The 16,755-nt window shown below is 39.7% G+C and overlaps 1 protein-coding gene and 1 long non-coding RNA gene across 4 annotated transcripts in view; one reads left to right on the top strand and one right to left on the bottom strand.

The window, feature by feature from the left end:
* GFRA1 (GDNF family receptor alpha 1) overlaps window positions 1-7,982 on the top strand; it is a 233,309-nt gene extending 225,327 nt beyond the window's left edge. For all 3 annotated transcript variants that reach the window (XM_032445525.1, XM_015867420.2, XM_032445523.1), the window contains one exon: window positions 171-7,982. In XM_032445525.1, the coding sequence (XP_032301416.1) occupies window positions 171-332 (162 nt within the window). In that variant the 3' untranslated portion in view covers window positions 333-7,982. The remainder of the gene's footprint in view (window positions 1-170) is intronic.
* An 817-nt stretch (window positions 7,983-8,799) lies between these two features.
* Window positions 8,800-16,221, bottom strand: LOC107316188. Its single transcript, XR_001556216.2, has 3 exons — window positions 16,065-16,221; window positions 15,551-15,683; window positions 8,800-13,112 (listed from the first exon to the last, which is right to left on the bottom strand). It is a non-coding gene; the product is annotated as an uncharacterized LOC107316188 (long non-coding RNA).
* Between the last annotated feature and the right edge of the window lie 534 nt (window positions 16,222-16,755).

Below are 16,755 nucleotides of genomic sequence, written 5' to 3'. Positions count from 1 at the left end.
CTTTTGTATCTTCCAATCTGTGACAGTGATATATAGGTAAGAGTGTGTTGCCTACAACAAGAGTGGAGGGTGGGACATGAACAAAGAGAAGATGAATTCCATGGCACAGATTTAAATAGTTTGCAATGACAATGTGTAATGGTGACCAAGGAAAATATTGTGTCTTGCAGAATGCTATTGGGAACGACAACACACCAGGAGTCTCCACCAGCCACATATCCTCGGAGAATTCATTTGCTCTTCCTACAAGCTTCTATCCAAGCACACCACTCATTCTGATGACAATTGCACTCTCACTCTTTTTGTTCCTAAGCTCATCAGTCGTCTTGTAGCTGCATTGCAAAAGGACATGTAAAAAAAAAATATCTGTTTCCTGTCCTCTGTTGTTTATCTGGAATTCCAGGTCTGGGGGCTAAGCTGAGGCACTCCTGCTAGAACAGTTTGTCAGCTGGATTTTTTTTTTTCTCTCTCTAAAAAAGCTTCTTGTGATATTTAGAGGCTTTGTGAAATACTTGGTGCAGTGCTACATTCCAAACCCAAGAGGCTTTTGGGCATGCGGTGTTTTAAAGAGACGGTGTATAAATTTGCCTGTAAAGCAATCTGGTTGGATTATTTTAAAAAGTATATTAATTCTGGCCTTTACCTGAGAAGGAGGATGGCAGTTTTCTTAAGGTCCTGTTTATCTATTTGGATGGTTTTGGTTTTCATATTGATCAGACTCCAGATTATCGAGGATGCCAGGCTTTTGTCTAGCGGTGAATGTTCTCCCAGAGAGTGGACTTTATGAAACTTGTTCATTTGATAAATTGCTACTGATGTTAAACTCTTTCAGTGTATTAGCATTTTCCTCTTTAAATGTTTACGTACTGTAAGTGATTCTGCATTCCCTGCTGAGAAGCCATTCTAATTCGCATACAGGTATAATGTATGTCTTTCAGTTAAATTCTCATAGAGTGTGGCATAGAACTTTCTAACAAAACATTTATCTTTTAATAATAATCATCTAGCCTTAACAAGGGTGAAGATTCTTTAAATTAACAAGCAGCAGCCATTGTGAAAGCTCCATAAACATACATTTTGTAAACTTTGAGGATGAACAGTAGAAAAAAATTTTGCTGCAGGGTTTCAGCTGTACAGTCACTGGTCTTCTATGCTTCCATTGTGACAATATAGTCCAATTATTATACTGTTCATTCAATAAAAAAGATATGCATTTTATTTGCTCTACTAAAATGGCATTATCTGTCTATATATAGCTGATGATGTCAGCTCAGAAAGTTACAGGAACGTCATACCTTACTTCTCTTATCACAGCACTGTAGAGGGAAAAAAAACAAAAGGCAGCAAGTTATTGTTTAAACCTTGGTTTATTACTGAGACTGCTAAAACCAGCACAGAAGGATGGCTGATCCCGTTACAAGGCAGCGTCATGCACACTCACCCATGTGGCAGGCATTTCTTACCCTCGTAGTCCTTACTGCAGCCCATGGGATTGTTGACATGATGAGCTGTTTGCAAGACCTGTTCCATAAACGTTTTAATGGTTTGGATGGCAATATTGCCAGCATACACGATTTGATCGCTTTGGCTTTCATTCAGTGACACTGACAGCGTGTGCTGGCTCATGGTGACTTTCTGCTTTATCTGGAAGGAATTCTTTAAAGCTCTAAGCGTCATCAAACAGGCAGTGTTTCTCCTGAGGGCTGTCCTCATACCTTCCCGTGACAGCTTGGTGACGGTTACAAGCAGTTGTGTCTAAATGTTCAACAGTAATCAGTTCTTGCTTTTCTAAGAGGAGAAGATAATTTTACCAAGCAAAGAGCTCATTGTGTCGAATGTACAGATTTATGTCGAGACTTACACAATACTGCCCAAGCCTTCTTTGAAATGCCTGGATCAGTTATTTGCTATACAACTGTAAGGTACAAATTACTGTTTTATGAACCACAATGAAGTTTGGGAGCGTGCAGAATAGGCCTTTTACTAAGAGATCATTAAGCCTATTGACCAGATCATCTTTTGAGCTTTTTCTTTGCTAATAACAAACACTTCCAGAAATTATAGAATTCACGTATGTATTCTTGATTATGGTCACGTGATATAGGTTTAAAAGCACTGTCTGATAGAATTCTAGGATACTCTGTGCCACTGAACATAACAAATTAGACAGTATTACTCTTTAATTCTGTGCTGATAAGAAACTGCAAATTACTTTCAAAGGTGTCGGAACTGCTTTTGGAGGAGAAATATATAGCATATCATTAGTAGCAAAGCCCGTGTGGTTCCTATTGCTCTTCTTGTAGAAACTAATCAAATTATTGAAAACTAGTGACAACAGAAGAGTATGAGATTCATGATTTAAAAAATAAATCAAATTATTTTATGTCAAAAGGAGCTGATAGTATAACCTATTGAAATGGAAATGAATGTAGCGTTACGATCCAGAAGGCTGACATTACCCAATTAAAAATATTTCCAAAACAAATTCATAAACATTACAATTATTAAATCCATCTTTGATCCACAAAGCTTTCTTTAAAATATCATTTGTATTCATCACATTAAACATTTTAAGCAGTATCAGGAATTTTAATAACCTCCAAGTATAGTGTGTAGCTTTTTGAAGCTTTTATACATTTGGTTTGATTACAGTATCAGTATTTAATATAAATTATTAGAGCTGTGACACTGTGTGATCCAGAACAAAAGCTATTGATCACTTATGCTATAAACAACAACGTAATTAGCTTCTGATTACAAAATAAATGTCTAGTTATCTGATTCAATGAGAGTTACCTTTGGAAATACAATTATGGATACAGTAGAGGAGGAAATGGTGTTTTATACAGCTAGCCATGTTACCACAGACAACACAGAGCACTCAAGCTTTCTTTCCTAAATTAAAAGCATACTGAATTCTTAATTAAAAAAATAAATTGCTTATTAAACAGGCAAGAGGGAAAAAACCCTAAGAGTCTGACACTTAATGAGGTTTTTACAGACTTCATCATGCAAATATTGGAGGATTTTTAGAAATTGGACGTGGTGTGGATGATGTCAATTTAGCATGGTGGCCTTGTCAAATGGAGTCATTTACTACAGTACTGAAGTATGCAGATGATTGTTTTGTTTTTCCCCTTCTAGCCATTAAAATGCCGTGTATTGTGTGCTCAACCAACAAGCTAAGACTGGCTTTTATATAGTCCATTAACACATTAATTTTACCAATGTAGCAATAATATAGGAACTGTCCAAATACAGGATGTACATACAGATGACCTACTGTTTAAATTGTAAATTTAACCAATTCAGTTGTGTTTAAATTAAATCACGGACTACCATAAACATTTACAAGTCATCTTTTTCATTTAATGTCATAGAACAGATGTTGTCATTAGTATTATTAGGAGTGTGTATACACTGCCACGTTAAATAGCTTGAGTAGTGTGTTTCTCCTTAAGATTAGTACTCAGAAAGATTAAATTCACTCTGAACTGAACTATGTGGCTAATGTTTTAGCAGTATTTAAACAGGTATTAATTCCACAAGGAAAGAGGCAAGGATGATGAGCATTTTAGGAAAAAAAAATACCAATCAAGGCTTTCCCCTGCCCCTCAGGGGCACCAGTGGAGATGGAGACATCCAGCACTATGCAGCCATCCTGCACCTGGTCCTGTGCCATGATTTGGTCAGGAACAAAAGGCACAGCCCTCAGTGCACTGACTGCTTGCTCATTGCCTGGCTGTCTCCAAGGGAATGGGGAGACAGGTGCTGAGGGCAGTGCAGCAAGCCTCCATCCATCCCTTTGCACTGCTTCATTCCCACTGTGTCATTAGGAAGAATTAGAAGGAACGGGAATTCTTAATCATTTCAGAGCATTTTGCAGACTCTGTCTGGAGACCTATTTCCAGCCTATTTTGTTTTAATGAAGTTATATCCTTGTAAGACACAACCTTTAGAAAATGAGGCTGTTCGTAATTTGAGGAGTTTGAGTCAGTAGACTGAAAATGTGAGCACACACATTATTTGCTTGCAGTTAGGCTGGAGATTAACAAAACAGAAGGAATCACCTTAAAATCTCAGTCTGATCTTAATTTGTGATTCTTGGCTTAATCTCAATGATATTTCCACAGAGAAGAGATGGTGAGAAACCAGTGAAGGAGAAGAGCAAAACTCAGAACAGCCCCCTGAAGGGACATAAATCATGTGTATGTCAAGTGACAGGAGCATCTCATACTTAGCACTGGGATTCTCTGCAAAGAGCTGGATTCTGTTAGGACCAGCACTCCATTACAGCAAGCAGTAAAAGGTGGGAATATCTGCACAGCAGTTGGAACTTTTTCATTAATAAATTGCAATTGTTCCTCTTCTACGCCAAGGTGGATCTACCTCATTGAAAAATATGCAATCACTTCTGTGTTAAAACTTCTGAATGAATTCATCTGAGCTAAAGAGGCCCCCAAACCTGTTTTATACCCACGTGGTTATTCAGATTCTACCTGATGTCCATTACATCAAACAGAAGTGTGTTCAATTCTGATGAACTTGGCACAGAAATTAATCCGGTGACTTGTTAAATATTGCCCATCTTTAAATATTTGCTTTTTCTTACCAGCTCCGTTCTTTCTATGACGTTTCAATTATTGGCTATTTCAGCTTCCCCTTTTAACTTTGGAAGGTCATTTTTCCATACCCCACAGTAACCCACATTTGCCTTACAGACTTTTATCTGCATTTGTTTTTATTTTGCTTTGTTTTTCAATTACAGCCTCCTCTTCTGAGAAAAAAAGCTGTGGTCAGGAATATGTCTCTGCTGAACCATCAACGCCTTTTCAGGCAGAGCAAATTGCAAGTTCCTATTTTATCTATCTGGTTAGCACTAGTTTGGCTAATACAAGCTAAAACATGATCTTTCTATTCCCCAGATGGAATTTAAAATTTAGTTTGATACTGAGTAAGGAATAAAAAGTTTTAAACTTTCACAATCTTTCACAAATATTTAAATATTTTTTAATCTATTTTCCACTTGGAATTTCTGTCGAAATATCACTAAATGATAACTATTATTTTTTTTTCAAAGGTAAGAAGTTACACTGTAAAATATAGATGTATCCGTTTGAAGGTAAAAATCAGGGAGGGTGATAAATTCCCATTTCTATCTCAGTATTGTTGCCACTTACTTTCATATGCTGTCCTTGCATGCTTTCTTCATCTGGGAATGTTTACCCAGGAGAGATTATACTTAACATATATGTTACCTGTGGGCCGGTCAGTAATCAGAAGGTAAATCCTACAACTCTTGCTCGGATGCTCAGCCTTCTGGAACTCATACAAGCTGGAGCAAGAAATTCAAGATGTAGCTCACAGACTGAAATTCAAAAGAGAGTAGAGGCAACCAATTTCTCTGAAGTATTGTTCATCAATATATATTGTAGTACTATAATTCTGTGCCATCTAAACTAATCACTAAAGTTCTCTGAGAACGTTTGACCAGGGCAGCTGCAGTTTTGGCTCTTTCACCTTTGCCAGGTGCCAATAGCTGAACTTTGCCATGTATACACTTAGAAGTAATTGCTGCCTAAATTGCAGCAGCCAAACCCAATACCACTTCAGAAAGGGTTCCTCTGACCTCATTTTCCCCTGCTTTTAGCGATTCTAACATGCTTCAATTCTTTTGCACTACTTTTTAATCTCTCTGAAGGATGATTTCCTGTAAGTTGTATATGTAAGGGCAAATATCTTCAAATTCCTCTTGTGGAAGTACCACAATAATTGACCTTTTTGCTTACAGCCTTCCATCCTGTCCAGCAACTTCAATCTTTATGAAACTGAGCAGCACTTTGGGGGATTCACCTTCCAGTAAATGAATCCAGGCTTGTTGTCAGGCTTCTTCAAGCCACTCATTCTAATAATGGATGGTATGGTGTAGTGGAAATGCTAAGTCAGGGCCTGAATCAGAGATGGAGCACCTGGTGGAAGGCAGGGCCAAACCCAGGCAGCTCAGGTGTATGCAATGTATTTGAGTGACTGGAAGGGGTGGTGCCAGGATCCACCCCTTCCCAGACCTCATTTAAGGGTTGATATTTGGCACAAGACCATCTTGCCTGCTGGTGGTTTTCCAAAGGTAAGCTGTTTTTCTTTGTTTCTGCATCTATAGGTGCTGCACTTGAGCTTATCCTCACATCCTGCAGCCTGGGAATACCCCACTGTCTTTGTTGTCCATCACCTTTTGTAGAGTTATATATAAGTAACATTAGGTAGTGTTATGCTGCTCCTTATGTCAGCTGATTCATCCCCAGCAATTCTCCTGTATTGGTACCATTGATGCAAAGGGCCCTTCTGCTGGGCATTTGACAATGAATGCCTGCAAATTCTGCTCCCATGTGACAATGGGAGAGGGCATTTGAACCCCCGTGGTAAAGTGCAAAAGTGTTACCCCTTTAATTGTTTAATTCTCGTATGAAATATATCAGGTGTCTGTCTCCTTTCTAAACTCATTCATTTGGTCTGCTTGGATGCACCTATGAAAGCTGAAAACAGTTGGCTGGTGCCACCCAGCTCTCAGTGACCTAAGCCCATCTCAGGTCAGTTGTTATCTCCATCGGTTTCTTTCTGACCTTTTTGTGGTCGCTGGCATAGAAGCAGTACCACATAAGCACTACCATGCTGCAGAATTCTCTGGCTAGAGATAGAGAAACAGGAATGGTAGCACTGCTTCCTTACATCACAGAAGCCAGAAAACATGCTGGAACTATGGGATAATTTTCAAAATACAATGAAAATGTCAGCGTCATTTCCTGCTTTGGGTTGAGACAAACACATTAACCCTTAATTTAACTTGGGAAGACTGTAGTAACTCTTAGAGGTGGAACAAAGCCCTTCAGTGGATTGCATCTGGCAGTTGGGAGCTCATAACCCAGGCTGAGCTGAGCTTGTAAAGAAAATAAAGCAGGAGGAACAACTGAAAGAAAAATATAGTCTTGAATTTTACATTGCCTCCTCTCCGGGAAGGTCACAGCAGAATTGAGGCATAAAACCAACCTCTTATCACTTCCCAGTACCCTCTACTGTTTCTCTTTAAGAAAAAAATAAATCCTGAAGGCAGGCAGTGGAAGAAATCACTTTGGAGCACTGCAACATACGGGAAACATAACTGGTGGCAATTATTAATCCCCATCCTCTCCCCTCCCCCAGAGTTTTTGCTACTGAGTTTGTTTGATTAACAGGGTTTGTACGATGTTTTGTGTGGCATCACTTAGTGCAGAAATGATTACCTGTGATTAATACTGTTCATGCTGGGAAGGTGTGTGTTTCTTTCACTTGAGGCTTATGTCTAAGTTTGCATTTTTTGTTGTGTAAAGTGCACATCATAGACAAGAGCTGCAGTGAAGAGGAAATAGCAAGGGAAGGTTCAGGTAAAGTGATTTTAGTTACAACACAATGATAAGGGGATTAATTGTGAGTAGGCAGAAGGGATAAGGGAAACTGGTAGCGTTTAGACCCAGGACGACTGGCATTCACTGTGAACTGAGGATATCCAGTATTAGTATTTTCCTACTATTTCTTTTTCCATTTCTTTCTTTTTCCCTTCTTTTTCCAAACTTATCTGTCTAGAACATGCTTCCATTTTCTGGAGGAGATTCTTACGCAAATGGTTACCTTCTTGTGTAAATTCTATGTTGTCTTATGGATTTCTGTACATCTCACTGCAGGTTATGATGATGTGTCAGGTCGTCAGTCATAATGGCTGGTAATTTGTTGTAAGAAACCTTAAACCACTGTTCACTTGTTCCTGTTGACTTAGACATTGCTCTAAGGCCGTTGCTTTTTGGACTGTTCACACTTTGGAAATCAAGTCATGATGTTTGGCATTTTCTGTTAGCATAATCCTCCCACATTATTATTGTACATATCCAGAAAACAATCCCTCTCAATAAACGTTATTCTCTTTTTTATTAAAAAGCATGTTTTTGTGACAAATATTTCCTGGTTGTTTGTTCTGTTTTGAATTATACAAAAGAAAGGAAGCTTAACTGGCAACAAAAAAAAAAAAAAAAAAAAAAAAAAAAAAGGAAAGAAAAGAAAAGAAAATACGCTTATTAAAGGTTGATCTCATTGTTCCCTGTTGTTTTACAGTCCACTATGATCTAAGAAAACAAGAAATAAAGCTTTTCCCTTTAAATATCCGTGCACTTGCTTGCTCCCTAGTCTTTTTGTGCTAGCGAATGTTGCCTGTGAAATCACAATGAGCAGGGAATGTCTGATGGAAATGATAGGGAAATAGGCACAGGAAAGGCCAGCTGGTCCTATTCACTCAAGCTCTGACATGCACACACTGCTCCATACCCACCCCTGCCCTCAGTCCCATGGGCCAGAAGCAGAGGGCTGGCTGCTCTTGGCACACATGGGAGCGGAGTGTTGCAAGGGCTTTGGAGACAAAAGCGTCTGGGAGGGGGGAAGGAATGGTGGGCAGACAGGCTTTCATAGTGCTCTTACTGGTGTCTAGAAGCTGAGAATAGCATCTGAGCATTTACTCATGTTCAGACAGAATGGGAAGGAGGAGAACAGAGATATGAGGTCTCTGAGATGCTCCAACTATTAAGCAGCAGCCCCTCCAGGGAGAGGAAAGACTGAAAGGAATGCCAAGTGGCATTCATTGCCACCAGGCAGCTGTCTGTGCACAACCAGATGGGTTCCTTTGTGTGCATGATCTGAGGGTTTGACCTGGGTCTTGGTTGCTTGATTTATGTTTACTGTGTGTGCTACTGGTCGTACAGCCTCCCTTTGACACCTACCCTGTGAGTTGAATGATACTGGCAACAGAACCACTTTTACTGGGCAAATGCCAAATGGGTAACTCAGTGCCATGGGACTGCCTGGAAGGTGCACAGACAGAAGGTGACGTTCCACTCCGCCCTTCTTCCACATGTACATTATGTTGTCAGTAAACAAAAGTGCATCATAGCATCAGGTTGTTGAGATGACAGTGGAACCAGGAAATCTGCACTCCCTGCCTGTAGTTAAGAAAGAATGTGAACGTGTGGAAATTAATAATGGTGATGCTAGCATTGAGAGCTTGTGGGTCAGTATAAAAGTGAAGGCCAATAAAACTTGTATTGCTGTGGGAATCTGCTACAGGCCACCTAACAAGGATGAAGAGGTAGACAAGACGCTTTATAGACAAGTGAGGTCTCTTGGTCTCTTCCCCTTGTTCTTGAGGGGGGAACTTAAACTTCCCAGACATCTGCTGAATTTATAATACAGCAAATAAATAGGGAATAATCCTGGAGGTTCCTAGAGTGTGTGGGAGATGATAAGTTCCTGTCGCAGATGGTGAAGGAGCCAACAAGGGGAAACAAAATCCTGGACCTGCTGTTTGTTAACAGAGAAGGTCTGGCCACAATCAGGAAAAACTTCTTTATGGAAAGGGATGTTAAGCACTGGAACGGGCTCCCTGTGAGGTGGTAGAGTCACCATCCCTGGATGTATTTAAAAACCATTTGGATGCGGTGCTCAGGGACACAATCCAGCAGAGGGTTGTTAGAGTCATGGTAGCTTAGTTAGGTTGTGTTTAGACTCTCTGATTTTCAAGGTCTTTTCCAACCTGAGTTATTCTATGACACAGATTTTAAGAGGTGGTCTCAGCCACTTGTCCATGAGCCATCGCTGCTCTCCAAAGCGCTCTGCCCAAGCAATCAGCCAGCCCCCACACTTGTGCAGATTCTGTTGGCAACAAAACCTGTCTGTGTTATTGTCTTTTTCATGCTGGATTCTGTTTTACATTCAGATACAGGAACATCATTTCCTGAAACAATTTTTTGGTAACAAAACAAAACAAAAAAAGAAAACAACCACTTATTCTTGTGATATGCATGTCTCTTTCTGTGCTTGAATATAAAATTGCAACCCCTAATTCTCCACTGCCTTTTTTTTTTTTTTTTTTTAAACAATATTAATTACAGAAAATTGCACAGCAACAGCCAGGAACATGCCAAAGTAGAGCTGGGAAACATTACTCCAATGTACTGCTGCAGAAGGTTTTAGTTTAGTTGGTTTTGCTTACTTGGTTTGTCAGACGGTGCTAGAGAATATGTGAGAATATAATTCACAGTCTTTATTAAAAGAAAACCTACAACATGCCCACAAAAAACCAACACAACAAAAATCAAACCACATCAACCCCCCCAAAAAAACCAAACCCACAAAACCACACTGTGTAGCTTTAAAAAATAAAGACTGGTAGTCAATTGCTTTGGAAGGACCTGGCATTCTAACTTCTGAATTGCTATAGTATATACTTTCAACATAAAAAGAACCAACACCATCAGTAAGGTTAACTACACAGATGACATTTTTCTCTGGGCTTGCAGGTTTGCCACATCCCTCTTCTGTTCAAAGGAGACATCAATAGAAATCATCATAGAGAGGCAGATGGGTACGTCACACACACACTCAGATACAAACATAAAAACCAAAATGAAAGAACAAGTCTATATTACCAAATAACTGCTGGCTTCATCCTGAATTGGCGAGGCTTAAGGCATCATTAACACAGCATTAACTTGGCTGACCAGCGATGCTCGCCTGTTTGGCAGAGGGCAGAATCCAGTGGCTATAAATGCAGCTCAGTCTTTGTTTGCCTCCAAAACAATACTTGTCAATAGTGCAGCGCTGAGCTCTGTGCTGATCAATGGCTGTGTGTTGCTCCCTACCCGAGGGCTTTATTATTAATACAAGTGTAGGTAGGCTAAATATTGAGTGACATTATTACAACAGGATTGTCCTTCCCGAGATGACTTTGATTTATGTTAACTGAACTTGGAGCCTGCTAACACTTAACCAGGCATCTGCTTGTACCTGTAAGAAACTTTATTGCTTGTTCTGCCCATCAAGGGAATTGTACCTACAGTAACCAAAGCAAGATTATTAAAAATGACTTTTTGCATGCTGGGAACTTGAGTTGGTATTTAGAAACAGTCTACCTTCCTGATAGAAAGACTCAGGTACCTTGCTTCAACTTCTGCACAGGAACAATATTAGACCGGTTTATGAGAAGCTCCAGAACCTTCATCCTCTCAAATTTAGTACAAGGTGCTGAAGAACAATGGCATCGCACTGTGACTAATTTAAATAAGTGTCCCATTACACCCAAAGAATGAAGCGCATGTAAACAAGGACTGGCTGCCCAAGCAGGAAGCTTCCCCACTCACAATCTGGCACACAAATTGCCTCAGGCGTTGTAACTTCTCACACATTGATGTCTACACAGACATCACACAGCCACATGGACCTAACCAGAAGTCCCTCACAAAGGTTCCTAGTGGAACTCTTGCAGTTCCTCAAATATCATCACTTGCTACAGCCCCATAGGGCATCAAAAGCAGATGTTAGGCTGAGGAAGATGCTCCAGCACACCATTGGCTGTGGGAACAGTTGTCATATTAGGCTCACTGGTGCTCAAGTGTCAGACATGATCAGAGAGCTGGCTGGTGAGCTATACTCTAATAGCCTCTTGAATACTACTTGAACCTGATCTTGTAAAAGAAAGCCTATTGACAAAATAAATAAATAACCCCAAAAAACAACCACCTGTATGTAACAGCCCTTGGTTGCTAACACATGAAGCACTGCTGAGATTTCCTTCTGAAGCAATCGTATATATGCATGTTTCGATAACATATGCTTTACCAATTCTGATAATAAATGAGACAGCCTTGCACTTACTTGAAATGCAGTAGTAAGGTTATTAAAAATGCCACTTGGTATAGAATATTTTTCTGCTGAGGAACATAAAATTTGTGTAGTCAGAGGGGCTCCTTGGTGGATTACAGACCATCGACACTTGAAAATAAACTTTCAACACCCAGTGACATTAATTTCACTTGACTTCATGTCTTAAGGTCAAAAACATTAATCAGCACTTCTATCATTAGCTCAGTTTCCTTTTCTATTATGCTATTATGATCACTTACTATTAATGAGTCGTGAAGTTTTAATAAACTTTTGCTAGTGTGAAATTGCTAAACAGTAATTATGGCATAGCCTGTATGGATGGTTTGTTCCACAATGCTCATTTTGCTTAATGTTAGTTAAAAACATGTACAAAAAACAAAAACAACAGAAAATAATGAACTAGATACTGCGGAACAGCATTTTCACCACATTGATAGTCAATAAGACAACAAAGCAGATCATTCTTTGTGTCATTGCTGGAATTACTGCATTTCTAGAACTTGTGGTTTTCATTCTGCTTTATATGAAATGGCACCAACAAGGTCACTTATTAAACAGGACGAAAGAAAATATCACATTACTTAAGAGCTCTAGTTTTAACCTGTGCTATATGTCCACCAGCCTGGCATTGAAGCAAGGAGGCTAGAAAGCAAAAGGCGGACCCTCAGCTAGCACAGCAGAGAAATAATACAGCAAATCCCATTGCCAAAAAAATAACATCTGAGTAGTAGCTTGTCTTTCCTGTAGCTTGTTGTTGTTCACAGGCACATCTGAACAACCAGTGCCAGATGCTCATTTGGAGCTTGGCTGAGGATTTTATTGATAAGTTGACTTTTTTAAGCACTTGTCAACCAGGAGCTGGACTAACAAAGGCTGTCTGACTGGAAAGCAGCTCTGAATACTGAATACATCAGGAGGCTATACTAAAGAAAACAAATGAGGTTGCAGCAATAACAGTTTCTCAGCTAACAGCCCCCATTTCTAGTATCCTGCTTTACTGTTATAAGGGAAATTTGTTGAAAAGGGTGTATCTGACAAAACCACAACAAACATACTCCCTTTTGTACCCATGCCAAATCTCCTGGACCACCCAAATGGAGGAATAAAGTCAAGAGAGCCACACTGTCTTCACTTCAGTGAATTTCCACCCATCTCATGGGCCTCCTTAAAACATCCTTCCCAGAGTTGCTACACTGGTATCAACACATACCAGTACTGTCCCTTTTCAATGGATCTCGTTGAAGTGGTGCTGAAAAACTGGAGACAGTTCTGATAGCTGCCATAAGCATTATTATTTCAAGATTTTGTGGAAAGCATGATTAATATGCAGTCTCATCCCAAAGCTGCTATGTACTGTCTTGGACACTGGTTGTAAGCACCTAACAAGGAACAGAAATTAACAAATAAATAGAAAGTCCTCCATCCAATAGACAAAGCTTTATCAAGGCTGGATAAATATATATTAAACATAGACTAATCCAGAACAGATAAGTGTCACCTTTTTAGCTGAGAAGGTAAGTAAACATAGGAACAAGTTAAAAGAATAGCTTTGTACTGTGTTCTACACCACTGAACACAAAACAAAGGTGTTTTCCCCTGCAGCCCCCAGAGAAAAGCTGTGTTTAAAGGAAAATTCAGGAATATCCTACAGCTTGCAGAGTGCCAGAGGAGCCTGTTGGTCTCAGATGGGTAAACTCATTTATCTAATGTAGCATTTTGAGTTGCCACTTTGAGACATCAGTCCAGTTTTTGTCCTAACTTTGAAGACTCTTTGTATTCTCAAATGCAAGAATGAGACATTGTTCTGCTTGTTACTTAAGCCACAGAGCATTCGCATGCAATTGTGAATGTGTAGGACGGTTAGCATTGTGTGGCTGCTTGACTTCTTCACTGAAGACAGATAATAGCAGCATGGTTCCAACTAATGTTCTGTCATACCACCCTAGAACTGATGATTCACAGCTGTATTTCAATTCAAATCTGGAGTTAATCTATCAGGAAATGAACAATACTATGGTTTTTGCTTTCTGTTATGAAAATGGCAAACACCCTAGCTCAGTAGAAAAGAATGTCTTGTGCAACTTAGTTGACTGGATGTAAAAATAAACTTACCAGTTTCTGTCTCCAATAGAGGCTGTGGCACTGTGAATAACATTTCAGCCCAAAGCTCACTGTCACACAACACTGCTGGGACAAGGTCATAGCTTCATGGGTAGCTGAGTGACCATCCATCTATACAGACATTAAGTATCACGCCCTTGGAGGGTTATAAAGCAATATTGTTCCATACTGGAGGAGCTGTATCACTCTCAGGCAGTGATAGGGACCCCAGTCTGTGTGACTTGTACTAATCTCAGGAAGATTATTAAAACATTAATTCACATCTCATCTTCATCTTCCTAGCTTGATTCTCACGATGTTCATTACTGGATAATATGCCATTATATCATCTAAGTTTTATAACTCTCTGAGGATACTTTGGGTCAAAAATGAGCCTGAGATTCCAGGGCACAAGAGAAATATAATTTTCATTTGAAGAAACAACAAAGTGTAGAAGAATTATGACCAGCAAAAGACATCATACCCAACTATCTACTGAAAGCAATTTTACTTTAATTGCACCTGAAATTGACAATTCCTTAATACACAGAAAGGCCAGTAATTGCTTTGTGGGGATTTGCAAGGAGTAACTGAACTGTGCCTTGGATACATGCACCGTGTAGGATTACCTAGGAAGCCCAGCCACACATAAAAGAACATCCAGTTAACTTAAAACAGGTGGCAATTCCTACAGTCAAATTTGTTATATAAAGATTAAGCACTCTTAAGTATGAGGGGGTGATTGGCTCTTTAGCACCTCTCCCTCAGCCATTAAAGAGGCCAAAACTTCTTAGTAAGCCTGTGTGACGGATCAGTGGCTGGCCGAGTGGGTGCAGTGACACCCAGGGTTGGGTCCAACCACACAATGACATTTTCAGCGCTATCCAAAGTTGAGTTTCCCCAGAAACTGCCCCCTAGTATCAAGGGACACAGGCTCAATTCAGTTCTCAGCATTGGCAGTGGTTTAAAGCACTAGAATTGGGCTTGGAAATATAAAGCTTTAAGGACAAGGGAGGTCTAGACGTGCCTTTTAAAGTAGTAGCACAAACAGCTCTCTGAGGCTATGAGCAGATGATGGGATTGCTTTTCACCAGTATGTAAAAGAAGATCATAAATATGATAATCCTTTAATGGGAAGTAGTCACCAGCCATATGGTCACATCTAGCTAGGGGTTAGATCACTTGACCAAGCAAGTGATGCTAAAGTGAAGTCAGAGCTCATTTAAAAACTCATTCCTCACATTTGACAAGGGTTTATGTTGCCAGCTCCATTGTTTTCTCTCTGTAAGCCAGCTTCTGCCTACATTTTTTGAGCTTGTACTCCACTACAAGACATCAGAGTATCTCTAAAATAAACATATATGTGTTTTAAATGCGTGACTACAAGATTTTTAATATATAACCTTCCCTAAATTTGCTTAGAGAAGGAGCTGTGTACTTTAATCCCCTTCAGTTCTAAAACATGTTCAGTCCATTAGAACAACACAAATACAAAGCAGAAAACAGTAACAGGCTACAAAGTCTATATATTTGCACAGCCAGGCCCATGAAAATATGATTTGTTTGCTGACTTGAAAAACTGAGAACAGCCCAAAGTTTCCAGAGTAAAATATGAGCAATTGAATAACTTTCATCTGTGATCAGGAAACACTGACTCTCTTATCAGGGAGTAGGAAGGTGCTCTTCTGTTACAGAAATGGAACAGTTAAAAACTCACCTTGGTATACAATGGGCATGGCTCAGAGTTGTTGCAGATAGTAAGCTGATAAAGCATGTTGTTTGGAACGAGCCATTCAGCTCAAGTATTCACCAGTGATTCCTCCTGAAGGAAGCAGTGGGCCGAACAGGAACTTCATAAATAAGAAAATAAAATCATCATCTTCAGCTTGGATAAAATTGGTATCAAGCACACAAACATAAGTATACACATTGCAGTCACTCACAATCAGTATGGCTACAAGACAATCTCAGAGAGCCTATAGGAAGTGACAAACCAGAAAGAATGAGAACCTCTGTTCCTTTCCCCTTGCACATACTTCACACAGGTTTCAGCTTTGCAGATACTTTTGCTATAAACAGCAGAAGATGTTTCAAACACCTATACAACACTATTATATGATGGAAAGAACAGCAATAATTATGAAACAGCACAATCCCAGGCTACAGCAAGTGAGAACAAGTCCAAATGCAGCAGTCAAGAAAACAGAAACAAAGGAAGAAAAACTACTAACCTTTAGAAGGCCTCCAATAAACAAGGATCTCATGAAAGATACCCTTATCTTTCCCCCTGCCAACCCTTAAATGAGGTCTGGGAAGGGGTGGATCCTGGCACCACCCCTTCTTGTTACTCAAGTACATTGCATGCACCTGAGCTCCCCTGGGTTGGCCTTGCCTTCTCACCAGGTGCTCAATCATTGCTTCAAGCTGTGACAGCATTTCTGCCTCAACCTAGAAAGAAAAGCAAAGCAGAGTGTTTTGTTCTATTTGAAATAAGAAGCGATAAAGTCCATTGGACTAAAGTCTTAAGCAGCAATTTAAAGGTCAAGCCATTTTATATCGTGATGTTTCTTAGAGTTATCATTTTCTGCTCCTGCCACGATTTAATATTTTAATGCATTAGCCATTGGTAAGTGGCACGAGTGCAGGAAGAAAAGGGGCAAAGTATGTAAAACTTATGGGTCACTCTATATCCTTCCTGTTTCTACAATCAGAAGAAGCATAAACAGTATTATACTGTAATACTCTTCCAGCATCCAACCAGTCTCACATTAAGGCAGTTCTTTAGCTAGCCGTTGCGTACTTCCAGCTGGTAACCCTCAGTGAATTCCTTAATTAAAGGTTTCAAAATTCACAGAATCTACTTAGAACTTCCACTGAAATTGGGGAGAACACATATACCACTGTTAATCAGAGGTGTAAGTG

This window comes from Coturnix japonica, chromosome 6, assembly GCF_001577835.2.
Source record: "Coturnix japonica isolate 7356 chromosome 6, Coturnix japonica 2.1, whole genome shotgun sequence".
Classification (NCBI taxonomy): domain Eukaryota; kingdom Metazoa; phylum Chordata; class Aves; order Galliformes; family Phasianidae; genus Coturnix; species Coturnix japonica.
Note: the sequence above shows the minus strand (reverse complement) of the source record. Positions and strands in the feature narration are given on the sequence as shown.